Source organism: Mobula birostris, chromosome 10 (assembly GCF_030028105.1).
Source record: "Mobula birostris isolate sMobBir1 chromosome 10, sMobBir1.hap1, whole genome shotgun sequence".
NCBI lineage: Eukaryota > Metazoa > Chordata > Chondrichthyes > Myliobatiformes > Myliobatidae > Mobula > Mobula birostris.
In genome coordinates this window covers 99,613,860-99,630,556 of record NC_092379.1, presented here as the reverse complement: position 1 = coordinate 99,630,556, position 16,697 = coordinate 99,613,860, and the positions used below count along the sequence as shown (strand labels likewise).

Sequence of the window (16,697 nt, the reverse complement as noted above, 5' to 3'; positions counted from 1 at the left end):
CCTCGTCTCTCCTCCGACTCCCCGTCTCTCCTCCAACTTCTCGTCAAAAACCCCATCCACCGTCCTCCCCGTCTCTCCTCCGACTCCCCGCCAAAAACCCCATCCACCGTCCTCCTCGTCTCTCCTCCGACTCCCCGTCTCTCCACCATCCTCGTCTCTCCTCCGACTCCCCGCCAAAAACCCCGTCCACCGTCCTCCTCGTCTCTCCTCCGACTCTCCTCCAAAACTCCATCCGCCGTCCTCCCCGTCTCTCCTCCGACTCCCCGTCAAAAACCCCGTCCATCATCCTCCTCGTCTCTCCTCCGACTCCCCGTCAAAAACCCCGTCCATCGTCCTCCTCGTCTCTCCTCCGAATTCCCGCCAAAACCCTCGTCCACCGTCCTCCCCGTCTCTCCTCCGACTCCCCGTCAAAAACCCCGTCCGTCGTCCTCCCCGTCTCTCCTCCGACTCCCCGTCAAAAACCCCATCCGCCGTCCTCCCCGTCTCTCCTCCGACTCCCCGTCAAAAACCCCGTCCGCCGTCCTCCCCGTCGCTCCTCCGACTCCCCGCCAAAAACCCCATCCACCATCCTCCCCATCTCTCCTCCGACTCCCCGTCAAAATCCCCGTCCACAGTCATATGATACAGCATGGTATCCGAAAACAAAACGATACATGACCACCCATTGGTTAATAGCACCCTGCTATCTCTAGTAACCCAAGCAACTGTCTAGTTAGAGACTGTCTCAGCATTCCCCAGTATAACATAACAAAAGAAGCCATTTTAAATTTAACAAAAAAGAAAGACCCCGTACATGTACTTTTGCTGTTTGGTGTCTTTTGTACATTGATTGTTTGTCCTGTTTGGGTGCAGTCTTTCATAGATTCTATAATGTTTCTTGTGAATGCCCACAGAAAAAAAGAATCTTAGGGTTGTATATGGTGATAATAAATTTACTTTGCACTTACTCTATTGACTGCATAATGATCTAACACTTGCTGCTTATTCAAAAGCCTACAGAATGGCTACTTGAGGTGACTACTGCTCATGGGACCGTACTCCAGCTTTAGCCAATGCCTTTTAATGAAAAGGGAAAAATTAAAACAATGAAACAATAGTGGCTTAAATTTTGCTTCACTTTGTTACAAATCAGCAATGCCTTGTTTGTAAGGATCCATATAGGTACTTTAAGTGCATTGCTCACAACATTATGCAGTAAAGTAATACACATTGCCTATGTATTTCTTGCTTTTCTGTCAGAAATACTGCTTTTCAGATATGAGATTAAGCTGAAGTCCCATCTGTGTTTTCAAATAGAAGAATCAGGGATTTCTCCACAAATGCCACGACCAATATTTAATGTTCAATGTCACAGAAACAGATAACTTCACCATTCACACATTGCTCTGTGTTTGAGCCTAATATGCACAATTTGCTTTCTGAATATACATAATAAAGGTGATTAGACACATGCTGAGAATGGAAGAGGGTAAATAAGTCATTCCTCTACCCCTCATGGATTTCACTTCTTTTTCTAAGCTTTCAAAATATTAAAATAATAGGTTAGTTGTGCAGGCAAGTCTTCTGGATGTTATTCCAATTAAGGCACGTCACTGGATGTCTTTCTGGATTCCTTCCTTGTCCAGGATCACTTTCCACAGATAACACTTAGGTGCAAATCCATGCTCACTAGATCCTAAGAAAGTGCTTTGTTTCGCTTTTAAAAAAGCAATGGTCAGCTATTCTTATAACTTCAGTTTGTACTCATCTTACCCAGCCACAACTCTTTCCATTGCAGGTTTGTACAATTCTGTTGATAGTTGGATGATCGTCCCCAACATCAAACAAAACCATTACACAGTGCATGGACTACAGACTGGAACCAGGTATATCTTTGTTGTGAAGGCAATCAACCAGGCTGGCAGTCGTATCAGTGAACCTGCTAGATTGAAGACCAATAGTGAGTATTCCCTTATGATTCCTTAACCATTTATTGAGTTAATAGTCCAATATAATTAAGAACTTGCCCTTCTGCTATCCTCAGTTAGCAATGGGACATAGAGGCTGGCATCATTCTTCCAGTTAACCCAAGCAATTATTAGGTTTTGTTAAAAAGATAGAATAAAAATAAAGTAATTATTGACTCAACTTAATTTGTTGATCTCAACTTGGCCAGCAGCAAATATTAAATTTGCACTATCAATAGAATCCCCAAGGCCTTGGTAAGGCTACTTGTGAAAATGCGTGTGCATGTCAGTCTGGAATCTATACACTGTTTATATAAAATTCTGTATGGAATATCAGTGCAGTGTAGTAATACATTTAATTTCCTCCAATGTAACAGTAGTTCCATGTCTCAGTTATAGTCAGGTATACTGTTCAAATGCAACAGATTTCACGTGCATTATGACTGCGCACAAAGTAAACTTACAGTAATATAGTAATCATTGTCCAGCAGAGAAAATTAAACCGAGTCTCTATTTAAGGAGAGTTGAATGAAATGTGAATTTTTGTCCAAATCTTAAAGGCTTGACATATATTCAGAAACTGTTCTAGTGTTTATGACACGGTGCTTACCACGCCGAACACTGTACACCACAGGACACCACAGATTGGTTTTACCAGCACTTTTCACAAAAAAATTGGTGGGGGTGGGGGGGGTGAAGCAATTGATTTATAGTCTTTCATGTGTACAATAGCTTTCAAGTTGCAAATGCAATTTTAAATTTCTAATCTTTCTGCAGCAAGAATGAATTTATACAGTAAAGCATAAAAATGGAAAAAGTGACTGATCCTTAACAATGAAAGAGAAATGGATTCATGCGCTCATTTATAACAACACACATCAAAGTGCTTCAGAACAATCTCTATGGAAATTAGTCCATCTTCAACACTTAAAAGAAAATTCAAAACTAGATACAAGGGGAATTTGTTCTATTTTAGTCCTTCTGTCTTAAAGTCATCCCCTCCCACTTCACCAGCTGCAGAAACAGGTACTCAGTCACTCAGCAACACCCTGGCAGCTGCTTTAGCCATGGGCCTTCTGCTTGGAATTTCAGTAAAAACAGGCAACAGTAACATTAGCATCATGTTAGAGAACAAAAACTTTCTTCTCATGCTGAACTAATGTAAGGTCTGTGGAGGTTGTTAGGCAAGTCCTGACTATTTTGGGGAAGGAAGGACTAGATCAGACATGGGATAAAGGTTGGGACAGATTTCTGTTGGCAACACTTAGTGGTAGTATGGCCTATCAGTACTGGTTAAGATTCAGGGTGAGGAGGTGGAAATGGAAGAAAGTACATTTAACTGTACCTTTATGCTACAAGGAATCAGAAGACAAGCCCATGACTATGCTCATTAGTGAATGAAAAAGGTCAATGGCTGGCACTTCATTGCAACCAAGAAATCTTACAGCACAGAAATATGCCAGTCAAAAAAAGCTCCTCAGCCTAATCCAACAATAGGTCTACAGCCTGCAGTCTGCATTCTCAGCTCTTGAATCACCTATCCAAGTACTGTTTAAATGTGAGGTGGGGTTTTAGCCTTCAGCAGCTTTTCAGACAGCAAGTACCAGACGCTTGCCACTTCTGAGGTGCGGGAGGTGAGGAGTGAGGGGAGGAATATTTTCCTCATTCTTTACTTATCCTTCTACCTTTATGACTGGGTGAGTTATGCTGATGCTACTTAAAATTTAACTTGCAACCCTTCAATTATTGGGCTTGCATATTATTGTTATTGGCAAGACACTAGAGGGTAAATAGTTACAATATAAAATCAATTTCTTTGCTTCTAGAAAATGCAAGTGAAAATTGGAGAAGAGAAGTTATATAATGCTAGTCAGTCTTCACCTCAAAAAAAAATTGGGAGAAATATTTAAATATAATGCAAGGAGCATGACTTATTTGAATTAATCTTCTCTGCCTCAGCACACAGCGAGAGTTAGAAATTCAGCACAGCGAGTGAATTTCTGTTTAAATAGAATGCCAGAATCAAACTTCTCCTTTGAATCTACAGCACATCCAGCTGGAATTGGCTGCGTGACAAAAGATCAAACCAGACATCAAAAATTCAGCTATCTTGGCAGGTTAATCTCATGAAGAATACCAATGATCAAAGTCATTGACAGGAGCTTTGTTGTGTAGCTGAGAAGTCATCATAGGCTGCGGAATTTGAGAAGCTGAATCACTTCCAGTATTAATGTATTCATATTCATGTTAAAGAATCTCGCTTATAATTTTACTAGAGCTCATTCAAGTTGAGGGATGATTGTTATTGGTTGATACGTGATTGGTTCATATGCAGAGCCCGTCTGTGTTCTCAATTGTCTTCTTTAAATTGCAAGATAGTTTCAGCAGCGCTAATCTCAGCGGTGACCCTACTACACTGTCAAAAATTGTACAGGTGGTTAAAATGACAATTGTAACTGCGATCTGCTGCTGATGATCTTACCCACCCCTCATTCCCGACTCCCCCTACCTACAAGTAATTTAATTATTACATTGCAGGTTGTCAGAGGGGTATATCCACTCTGAGGAGGCATTAAAGATTGTAGGTATTGCTTTTGATTCCAGCATGACAAAAAAAAAGTTTGAATTGTAACTGTATTAATAGACTCACTTTATTCTTGTAGTGAGATTCTGAGTTTCTGCCAATGTTAGCACTATATATTAAAAAAATGTAATAAATCCAGCTGGCCAGTCAACTACAGGAGCCAGCCCAGAGTCTGTGATTAACCTGCAAACAGTGTGTCACACAGTAGACCTTTGCATGGTCTGGCATCTATCACATTGTACTAAATGAGAGGTTATAATGGATTCAGTAAGTTTCCAACATATCCTTGCATCATGTTACATAATCCCTCTTGCCCTATTTTCTTGAATCTTTTCCATCATCTCAGCTTTAAAAAAAATGGACATTAATTTCAACTTCAAGAACCAGGATGGATTGCATGGCAGCTAAAACGCAAAAAGACAAATATGTATCTACTGAAAGTGATTGAGGTTTTCAAGAAAAAGCTTTTGAACAGAGAGATTAATGCCAATGTTAGACACTAATTTGCACAGAGGGTGTCCTCGTTTAAAAACAAGGTGTTTCTACCTAGACTAAGAAGGGACTAATAGGAATATGCCAGAGAACTTGATAATAAACATATTACTCATCTCAGAAAGACTAAAATACAACTCAGGAGAAGATAGTTTCTTTTTTAAATGGGGAAGTTCAAATTGTCCTGCTGGGAAAAGATTGGTGCTGGTTCTCTCAAAGCTTCACCAATAGGCAGAATTGTTGGATACCATTGTGATTTTACATTGTTTCAGACCAGCTGACTGGGAAGTTGCTTAAGCTTGTCAGCTGAGTACCTATGGGCCATGTTCTTTCTTCCAGCATGCCCAGGGGTACAGCCTTACTCTGGTCCAGCTCCCAGCGAGCCAGCAAGACGCAGCAAAACATGCCACATAGCTGCTGACTACTATGAAATGTGGCTCTTCCACATTGTCTTGGGATCCAGTAAGGCATTTAAAGTAAATAAATCAAATCAATTATTGTTCTTCCAATGCTTTTCAACGGGGTGCTGTACTTGCAACAAATTACCCTAGTATGGGCCAATCTCCCAGCCCAAGGAATGGAGGTTTGTAATGTACCATTGGATCTATGGAGAAACCTATTATGTGCTAGTTCAATGAGGTCATACGTTATAAGAACTAGGTAGTACTGAATCATGCACCAAAGGAGCTCTAAAAGTGTGTGCTGCGTACTTAAGGGTTCCCACAGAGTACCTGCAGAATAGTTTAAAAAGTTGTTACAATCCAGGGAGGAGGTAGTTGCATGGCATTTTCTTTGGGATTTAAAGCAACAATTACTGTTCACAATCAATTACATTTACCACCACCACAGCAAAATATGGGGATCCCAATCTGGCAATTAACTGCAGCGCAAGGCTGCAGTTTTGTTTTTAATTTCTTTTTTAGTTGTGCTTAGGAGCCCAGAGTTCCTGCACAGCTAAAAAGTTAAAATGCAGCACTTTTTAGCAGAATTCCTGACTTTCAAATTGTGATCTGATCCATTGATTGGAAATACGCTTAACTCATTGATGGTGAGTGGAACTCAGGCCAGCCTAGTATGGTCTGAAAGATGGCTTGCAGTGAGCTAGGAACCAATATCTCGTTACCGCTATTTAAATCAAGAGAATAAATTGAGACTAGAACATGATATGAAAATCCATTAATTTACCAAGGAAAATTGTTGCACTCAATATTTTAGTTAATAAATTTACTTTAATCTCCAAGGTTAGTAAGCAATAGATTGGGCTGGCTCAAGCTGACCTATTCCTTACACACAACCTGCTATTATTCTAATACCAAGTCTGGCATTAGAACCAAATCAAATTGCACTACTCTAACTTGAAATATGATCTATCAAAATTCATGAAGGAAAGAATTATTTTCAGTATATTAGATATAAAGCCTGTAATTTAAAATGACCCATTATTTTGCAGTTTTCCCTGGAGTTCACAGAAAGATTAGTCTACCTGCATTTCATTAACAATTATTCAAATGGCTCTGTATTAGTAAGAAGCAAACAACATCAAGAAAATTATTCATCTTCTGTAGAACTTTGAAAATGTAAGCCACTGGAAAAATCTTGGTACTCCGTTTGAATATGGGGCTGTCAGCAACTGGCCACTTGCTTGCTTCAAAATATAGATTTATTTTGAAACTATTGATAGAAGAATTGTCAACGTCAAAATAAACATTTGGCAAAAAAAGATGGGATTAATGGCAAATGTATAATTTTGCTTTGTTATTGGTGTCATCTAGGTCAACCCTTCAAATTGGATCCCAAAACTGCTCACAAGAAATTAAAGCTGTCCAATGATGGCCTGTCGATGGAACGGGACGAAAATTCCATGAAGAAGAGCCATACACCTGAACGTTTTAGCAGCCAGGGCAGCTATGGTGCAATGGGAAATGTGTTCATTGACAGTGGGTGCCATTACTGGGAGGTTCTACTTGGAGCATGCACATGGTATGGAATATTGGAATATTAGACAAAAACTTAACTTTCCAGATCAATTACATTTCTTTTACGCTCCCCCAACCAAACAGAAATGTCATCAAAATTACATTAAAAAAATTCCAAATACTAACCAGTTCTCTATTTCATAGCTGCTGTCTGATCAAGTACAGCCAGCATTTTCTGGTTTTATTAACAATATATGCTCCAATTATTGTTTAATGAAACAGATTTTTAATTATTTTTCTGATGAGGACCTGCTTCCATTTCCTTCCGTGGAGAGAGAAAAGCAGTAGTGTACCTAGACAATCATTCTGGGCATTTAAACTAATGATTTAAATGTATGAGGTCAAAATGTTCTGTGGTAGCAGAGATATTGAATTATTAACTAAGCCAAAGTCAGTAATGGTGACCATGAGGCTACCAAATCTTGAGATTCACTAATTTTATTTAGGGAAGGAAATCTGCTACCTACATATGCTGTTATGTTGGCTTTGATGTGATGTAGTTCTTTTTTCAGTGATTTCTGAAATGCCCTTGGTTTTACACAGCACCAGAGAGCGCAAAAAAATACTAGACGGAAGATGCAGAATCTACCTCGGCAAGAAATTCACTTGAGGAAATCAAACAAGAGGGTCTCAGAATCATATCTTTCAAACAAGTCACAGGTTCTCCTCCACCAGCCCCTGGTAAATCTTACCCTAGTGTCACAGTCAAGAGTGGCAATGGGACTCTTCTACACTAAAAGAATCCCCTTAAATCGTGTCAAATTTCAGGTGGAAGGCATGCACTAATTACTCACCCCCTACTGCTGCCTGTTGTCCACGGATGAAATTGGTATTCGTCCATCTTTAACAATATTTGGAAACATCACTGCTTTTGGCAAAACCACAGAAAATGTACCCTGAACATTGGAGTTAAAATATCCTGTGACTCATTAGTATCACCACTGGTCAAGGTAGCCTGAGTTTTGAAGTAGAAGGCCACCAAGACTGTTTCCGTAGCAAGTGACAAAAAAACAGTTTACCTGCCAAACACCAGAAGGCATACATGCTATAGAACCAACCCTAGTTCTAAGCAACCTATGCCTGTACTAGCATCTATGCAACCATATGCAAATTATCAAGTTTATGCCCTACCCATGGAAAGGAGGATGTTTAATCCAGCCAACCTTAACCCTCTCAGAATCAATTGCAGTTCATTTGGGAATTTTCAGGCAGTTTTGAGTCAATACTTCACTTGGAACCTCACATCTAAAATACAAGAGATTAATGTGTGGAGGAGGGGTTATAAATGGCAGAAGTAGATTTCAATGCATCAACAGGCCTCAGTAAAACTCAAAATCAACAAAAATCAGGTAGAAAAATCTGCCTAGAGACATGGTTAATATAAATGAAAGTGCTTGTGATTATGAGAGATGAATCATTTCAGCCCGGAATGTCACTGCAGGGGTTCTGATATGCTCTAGATCCAAACATCTTCAGTAGTTTCAATGACTTTGCCTGTACCATAAGGTTATAGGTGAGAATATTTGCAGATGGTTAGGGAGTGCTCTGTCTGTTTCACACTGATCGGGTGATGAACCAGCTCTCCTAGGAAGCCATTGACTATTGTCTTAAAGACAATTAGAAATATGCATTAAATATAAGCATAGTCATCAATATCTACATTGCCAAAATGAAAATAATAAGAGTCTGTGTTAATGTAGTTCAAAAGATGTCATAAAAGCAAAGACCTGTAACTAGTATCAGTGTAATATTAACCTACTAAAAATGAGGTTCTAGACAATTAATTTTGTGTTCTGCTATAATATCTCTTTGGATTTCTAATATTACTTTTACTGCTTTTCCATATAGCAAATTAAAACTATTCCAAGCTGAACATCTAATGTTGAAAGAGTTTACATCACTTTTCATTGTTTCTTTTATCTTCAGGTATTCCATTGGCATTTCATATAAATCGACCCCGAAAAATGAATGGAATGGGAAGAATTCTTCATCGTGGGTGTTCTCTCGATGCAATAACAACTTTGCTGTCAGACACAGTGGTAAAGAGATGTCAGTGGATGCCAGCCACCAGCTGAGGAGACTTGGTGTCCTACTTGACTATGATGGTAACACACTATCATTCTATGATGCGATGAACACACATCATCTGCACACATTCGACATATCTTTTGTTTTGCCTGTATGCCCCACGTTTACAATCTGGAACAAGTCAATAATGATCCTGACAGGGCTTCCTGTTCCAGACCCATTGGACTGCTTAGAACAGCAGCAGGAGTGTATTTGCAGACCACAGGAATCTCCGTATATGTCAGGAATAAAAGTCAATCAGTAAAAGGCCAGACTGAAGTTGGCCCTCCAATCCATCCACGATTCCTCAGTCCTCCAAAATGGAAGAAAAAAATCATGTAGCTATTCCAAACAGGGCTGGACTATGCATTGTGCCCTCTCACGATAGCACAGAAGCCGCCTTACACAAAAGTGACTACTATTGTATTGAATTTATAAATTATTTATGTTGAATTATGTTTGCAGATTATCATTGGAGAGATATTGTATTCCAAATGCACTTTCAAGACATGCTTTAAAAATTATGAAAAGCTGTTTTTAAGTCAAAGATGGAAGATATATAAAGTAGATCTGAAGATGTGGTTTCCTCAGTTTCTAGACATTCTTGCATAGTACATTAGATCCACCTGGCTTCCAGACACTGGCACAAATTGTTGTTCTTGCTTGCTGAGAGAATCATCTGCAGCACTGAATGAAGCTTCTGGCTGAGGAAGGTGAAGGATGCTGCTCTTCACATGTCACTCAGCAGCAGAACTATTGCCACAATCAGGAGCTGCTGCAGGATGACAGATAAAGTTTCCAGAAGACAGGCATTTTCAGAGAATGCCTAGGAGCAGATCAAGTCATCCTAATATACTCCATAAATCCATTATCTTGTCGTCTTTGTATTGTTTGTGATTGAAGAGAAGCAGTGCAAGGAATTGTACAGGAGCCACACTGATGCTATGGAATTTTAACTGTGTATGTATAAATGTGATAAATATTTAAAGAAAATTGGCTGATTTCACCCACTTGAAAAGAGAGCTCATTTTCCAAGTTTGTGATAATTTTGAAAATTACAAAATACTGATGACACATAGAAATGACTGTTTAAAACTGCAGAGCAATGTCTTTAATGTGAAGCCCTTTAAGATACTTGTTGATTGATTATTACACACACAATACACCTCACACTTATCCAGCTCCCCACAACCGCACTCACCATTGTTGCACAGAGAATTTTATGAGCATCTGTCTCCATGTCAGAGATGGAAAGACAAGCTCCTATCTCTTGTGATGCACAATACAGCTAGGAGAACAAGATTCATATTTCATTTTGAATGATTAAAGTCAAATGCATACTGAAACTCTGAAATACCACATGCATTTTCCATGCAAGTACTCAGTGATCCACTGTTTGTGACTTCTTACACTTCGCCCTCAGCCTCCCATGCCCACTTCCAATAAGGATTACGTTTGGAGAACCTTAGTTCCAAGAGGAACTTGCCATTCAACAATGTACACCATTTCAAAATGATCAGATTTCATTTTCAGTTGAAGAACAGCATACTAAAACAATGAGAAATCCTACTTAAGTCATAGCGTAATTAGAACAGAATGGAAAATCCTTGCTTTTCACATAACCTGTTCCATAATCTGAAATGCCTTGGCTACCTAATTTGAGGGAAGAAACCCTTCACTAAGCAGGTTCATCTCGAGAAGTCTGATGCAAACTGCTTTTAACCAAGCCATCTGTTACTACTCCGTACAGTTTTATAGGCTACGTTAATCCTTGAAAAAGATTTTTCAACTTTGTGAATATCTTTTACTGCCAAGTGCTCACAAGGTGGCACAAAATTAATAACATCATCCACTCAGACACTTCAGAATTTATTCCCATTCAGAGGCTCAATTATTCAATTAATCTGGCAATGCAATTTCCAGCAAATAATTCAAGGATTGAAGAATACTGCACTACACACCTTTAACTGGGCATTGGGAACAAGTGTATTAAAGTAGTACTCAAGATTGTCTATTGCATGATAAGTTAAAGACCATTTTAGTGATGTTTACTGTTGCAAAGTTCAACAGAGCCAAGGCTACGGAATAAAAGGCAGAGGAATGGGAAAGAATACAGTAGACTTTCTGGCCTAGGGTCAAGGAGGGTCAGTAATCTAACAACTGCCGGGTTTGAAAGTGTGGGAAGGGAGAAGGAAGAAAGGGAGATTAATAGTGAAGTGAGGTGCATCAGAGAAAGATAACATGATATTAGGGACTTGCCTTCATGTGTGAGGAAATCATCTCACAATGTAACCCACTTTTGGGAGAATATATTGCAATATCCTTTCGAATGCAACAGAAACTATGACCGGGAAACCATATCAGATGCACAAGTACAAATCACACCAGAAGGTACTTGGATTTCCAGAAGTAAAGAATGATCCAGTCATAGTTATTCTCATTCCTGGACTGTGCACATCAGAATTATTTTCAAACTGAGAGCAATGAAATACATAGTGTTGCACCTTTGGATAACACCGTATTCAGAGCCATGATAAAGCGACATTGGGGTTTCCCCTTAATCACTACAGTAGGAAATTCCAGGATTTAGACCCAAAAGTAACAAAATACCAATATGCATGACTGAGTCCACTCAATATTTAGTTAATGGAGAATCAGCAGGTAATGATTCCCAGCAATCTGCAATTACATAATTTGATATAAACCAGAGACGATTCACATCTCTAGTAAATGAGCTCAATCCTAACCACCACCAACAACCACCCCCCCCCCCCCCACCCGCCGACCTTCTTGTTCCAATTTCTCATCTTTTTTTCAGCCCTGTTGAAGAGTCTCGGCCTGAAACGTTGACTGTTCACTCTTTTCTATAGATGCTGCTTGGCCTGCTGAGTTCCTCCAGCATTTAGTGTGTATTGCTCAATCCAAACTTTCCCACCTAACACCTACCCAACTTATAGTAAGCAATTAATCTATCAGCATGAGACATAGAGAAGACCACAGCACCCAGGAGAAACCCAAATAATTGCACAGAGAGCAGACAAATACATTACTCAAAATACCACAAATCAGGATCGAATCCAAATTGCTGGAACTGTGAGGCAGAAGCATGATTGCTTTACAAATATATTGCTGTATCATGCCTGTTTAGTGAAACAATCAAATTAATTGAACACAAACTGCATTTAGCTGGATAAGACAAATTTTCCTCCCACTCCTGAACTATATTGAAGAATAAAATATTTAAATGAGCTAATATTTTTTGCACAATTACTCACCAAATTTATTCATAGTTCATCTCTGAAAAACATGCAAGCAGCAGATCCATTGCTGCTTACTGCTTTCACAAGCTTTTCTCAAAGTGAGTGGAGTCCCCATGCAGGTCATTGTTGATCAGATAAGTTACCTGTTCAAGAGACTGATACTTCTGCAAATACATTGCTTTCACCACACTGCAACGTTATCAGGGTTACGACACTTGGAAACACTATGGATTTTACTTAAATTCAAGAAGTTACGTATTTCTATCCATAAGGTTTTACTGTAGTATGTCACTGCAAATGAATTGAAGGGGAAGTTTTTGAATGTAGTTAATTTGTGAAGTGCCCATGTTGATTTGTAACAACTAGAAAAAGACATACAGAATGATCAACAATATATTAATTGGGAATGATAATAATAAATCAAAGGAGTGTAAAGTTACAAACTCCATACCAGAAATTATAAAACACCATTGAGATTATCAGTTGCACGGATCCAAATAAAAATATCCATGTTCATGTAAATTCAAAAGAAAACTTAAGATTTTTAGTCAAACTAATATAATTGAAATTGACCATAGTTCTTCATTAACCTCTTTTTGTTCTACTGAAACTCTAAAAATCTGGTGCACTATAATATACAACATGTGATAGAATGGTGTGATGCAGTGGGACATCAAAACTCAGTAGATCCTGGGATGTAATGTGGTTGAAACCTTAGCAGGACTTTGCCTTCTGGAAATCAAGACTTTAAAAAAATAAAGTTGGGGTGGGTATACATTTAAAATGGAGGCTGGAGATTAAGTATATCACTTGCCTCCAGTTCTCCCAGATTAACATTATAATATCTCATTGCCCCAGCAATCCCCAATCATGTATTCCAAACTTCCTATCGCAGTAGAGGTGATGATGCACAGTGACTAATGTCATCCCACAGTCTGCTGATGTGGAAACAATATTAGGACTGCAAGGCAACAGAGAAATTCATGATGACTGGGCTTCTTGCAAAAAGAAAAAAAATCATTGTTATTTATACCCTTCATTTCAGCATTAGAATGTTATACACCTCAAAATAATTCCGTCAAAGCACTACTCAGTTAATGCTTTCAGTAATAATTCAAATATTGTTTCTTGTTCTGTTACTCTACCTCTATACTGTTACCAATACCATACACAGGTGTGGTATAAACCAGTCCTTTACTTCACAGGTAGAATGCACTCATGGTAGGGATTATTATAGCTGTGTGTATTTAGCTTTTCCAGAATAGACGATCACTGGCTTGAAATAGAAAATTATGACAGACAGCAAAATGCTGGAAAGACTTCATGCATGTCAACCAATTTAAATATCCAGAAATGGAATTAAACCAAGATTATTCAGAAAATGAACCTCAGCTTTCATCCTTCACACTGCCCTTTAGCAGAAATTCATCACTATACAAAAGATCTTTAGCATGTGTTCTAGTATGGTATCTTAATACGCCCGCCTTGAGTTGCATTATAACAAGGCAATCGCAATGCATTTTTAATCTGTCTCCAAAACTTAATATATCACAAAGATTCAATGCAAAACTAGTTTTGAGCAGTTGCATTGTTAGTTACCAAGGCAGGAAAAAATGTGGATTACTTACAGGTAAGGACCACAATAATTTGTCTGTGCAATTGCAAACAGGTTGAGTACAAGGGAGGAGGTGTTGCATGGCACATACTTCAGAATTGATCAGACTCTTATACAGAGAACAGGGGAGCGTTAGAGGATATAGACATCCATTTAGTAATAAACTGAAAAATGAAAAGCATGAAAGCTGGTGAATTTCAAATTTGTACTGCTTAATTACATATTTCAAGGAAGTTGTTAATAACAGGGCAATTAAGAGTGCTGATGAAATTAACAAATAACTTAATTGGCAGAGTCAACAATCAGTGGGAAATGACAAAGTACATTAAATTCCTAAACAAAATGTGTGATTTTATTAGTGAATTTCAGCAAATACAATTAGAAGATACTGGAAATATGAAAAGGCCATTAACCCAAAATATTGGCTGTTTTTCCTCTCCAGAGATGCCACTTGAACTGATGATTACCTCCAGCATTTTCTATTTTCTCCATCATCTGGAGTTTATTTCTGATTTGCAATTTTTTTTGCACAGCCAAAGATTGCACGAATTCATACACTACAGATTACTCATTAAGCCAAGTCATCAAGGCAGACAATCAGATTCTGTGCAGAAATGAAGTAATTTCTCGGAGACAGATACGTAATGAGGTGCAGTGGGGACCTCACATCTACTTTATGTGCCTAGCCAACTGAGAAAACTGAAAAAGACAACAAATAATTCTCAATTATTTTCTGCAAAACTAAAAAGCTCAAAACAGTTCTACAAAACATATTTCTTCTATCACTGTTTTACATAATTTGCCAATGCAATACAAAAATTGCAGTTCTCAAAATCTTAGTGAAATAAAATCAGGAATATTCAAATGATAAGCTTATCAGTAATAAAAATAGCAACTTACTTCCATCTTTTAATGTCTAACATTTGTATCACACTTTAGTAATTACTTGAAGAGTGTGATGTATATGTGAAAACTTTTGTCAGAAAAATTTGACTGCAAACATATTTCTTTGAAGATCTTAATCATGCCTAGGACTCAGTTGCAGAAGATCAGATAAAGAATGTTTTTGGATTTTAAAGATGTGCTTTGCATGGTCCTCTTCTCCTGGGCTAAATTGGGAACTTGAATGTCTGTAATGGGAATGATAGCACTGAGTTTTTTTTCATTATTTGTTGGGAAATAAGTTGGAAGGTTTGAGGTTATGGAATTCGGTGGATAGTTGGTAGTCAACACAAGGACTTGGGCAGTTTTTTTTTTACCTGTATATGTTCAAGACCACTGTTGCAGGATTAAATCCATTTTGTACTTGTTGTACCAAACAACATGCCCGAAATTTTCCATCAAAATTGCACACATGCCTCCCATATGGAAAACTTGTGTTAGGTCTGCATTTCCTGCTAACAACAGGAAGCATGTGACTTAAGTTCCTCTCCTATCAGACTCCTTTTCTTCCAGCCCTTTGCCTTCTTCACCTATCTTAGCTTCTTACTTCATCTCTCCCCTTCCCCACCCACCTGTCTTCGGCTATCACATTCTAGCTTGTCCTCCATTCCCCCCTTTTTATTCTGTCTTACCTCTTCCTTTCCAGTTCTGATGAGGTTCCCAGCCCAAAATATTGACTGTTCTTTCATTTCCATAGATGCTGCCTGTGCTGCTGAAATTCTCCAGCAGTATGTGCATGTTGCATGTAATTAAATTTCCTTAACCTGGAATGCTTTTAAATGTAATTTACTGCAGATTAAAATTATATTAAAAGTCATGTTATACTGAAAAAAGGGATCTGCTTCTGAACAGCAAAAAAAAAACCATTTTGTACATGTATTTCAAATCTTTACTCCACAATATATTCCAAGTACGCATTGTCATAAATTCAAGACAATGTAGTGGGAAGAGTTCAGAAGATACTCCGAGGATCTTAGGACAACCATTCATTGGAAGATAAACACAAGAACCGATCCCAACATCACCAGGACCATTTTTTGACTTTCACAGAAGGCAATTCTTAGCATTCCACTTTCATCTACTCACAATATAAAAACGATGAATTAACATCTAACAGTTATCAATGAAACATAACCTGGTATGTGTTTGCAGCTTTTTTTTAAATTTCTGATTTCCAGCATTTGCAGACTCTTGATTTTCAAACATCTCTGATGACTTATGTGTCACATAAAAGCCATGAAAATTCCTGTCTTTTCAGAATGGTCACATTACCAAGATAGCACAATTGCAATAACATAGATGCAAGATGAATAATATATCCATGCAAGTAGAATCAGAATTCTCACTGTCTTACGTGATGTGAAATTTGTTGCTTTGTGGGAGCAGTATATTGCAAAGATATAAAATTACCGTACATTTAAAAATAATTAAATGGCAGTGCGAAAGAAAAGAATAACAAAGTAATCTGAAGAGGTCAGCAAAATCAAAAAGCTGATTATTAACTTCTGGAGGAAGAAGCCAGATATCCATGAGCCAGTTCTCATTAGAGGAACAGAGGTAGAGAGAGTCTGCAGTTTTAGATTCCTTGGTGTCAACACATCAGAGGATCTGTCCTGGGACCAGCACATTAGCACCATCACAACGGCGGCATGACAGCATCACTAGTTTCTTAGAAGTTTGCATAGATTCAGTATGTCACCTAAAACTTTGACAAACTTCTGTTGATACACAGTGAAGAGTATGCTAACTGGTTGAATCACCAATACCCCAGGAATGGAAAAGTCTACAGAAAGTGGTGGGTACAGCCCAGTCCAT

The 16,697-nt window shown here is 38.4% G+C and overlaps 1 protein-coding gene across 5 annotated transcripts in view; it reads left to right on the top strand.

Moving 5' to 3' along the window:
• The window catches only part of LOC140204203 (probable E3 ubiquitin-protein ligase MID2), a 243,237-nt gene extending 228,536 nt beyond the window's left edge, over positions 1-14,701 (top strand). For 4 of the 5 annotated variants that reach the window (XM_072270697.1, XM_072270698.1, XM_072270695.1 and 1 more), the window contains 3 exons: positions 1,778-1,939; positions 6,795-7,002; positions 8,925-14,700. In XM_072270697.1, coding sequence (XP_072126798.1) covers positions 1,778-1,939; positions 6,795-7,002; positions 8,925-9,330 — 776 coding nt within the window. In that variant the 3' untranslated portion in view covers positions 9,331-14,700. Of the gene's footprint in view, positions 1-1,777; positions 1,940-6,794; positions 7,003-8,924 lie in introns of all 5 variants that reach the window. The other variant, XM_072270699.1, reaches the window with a different exon arrangement.
• Positions 14,702-16,697: the final 1,996 nt, after the last annotated feature.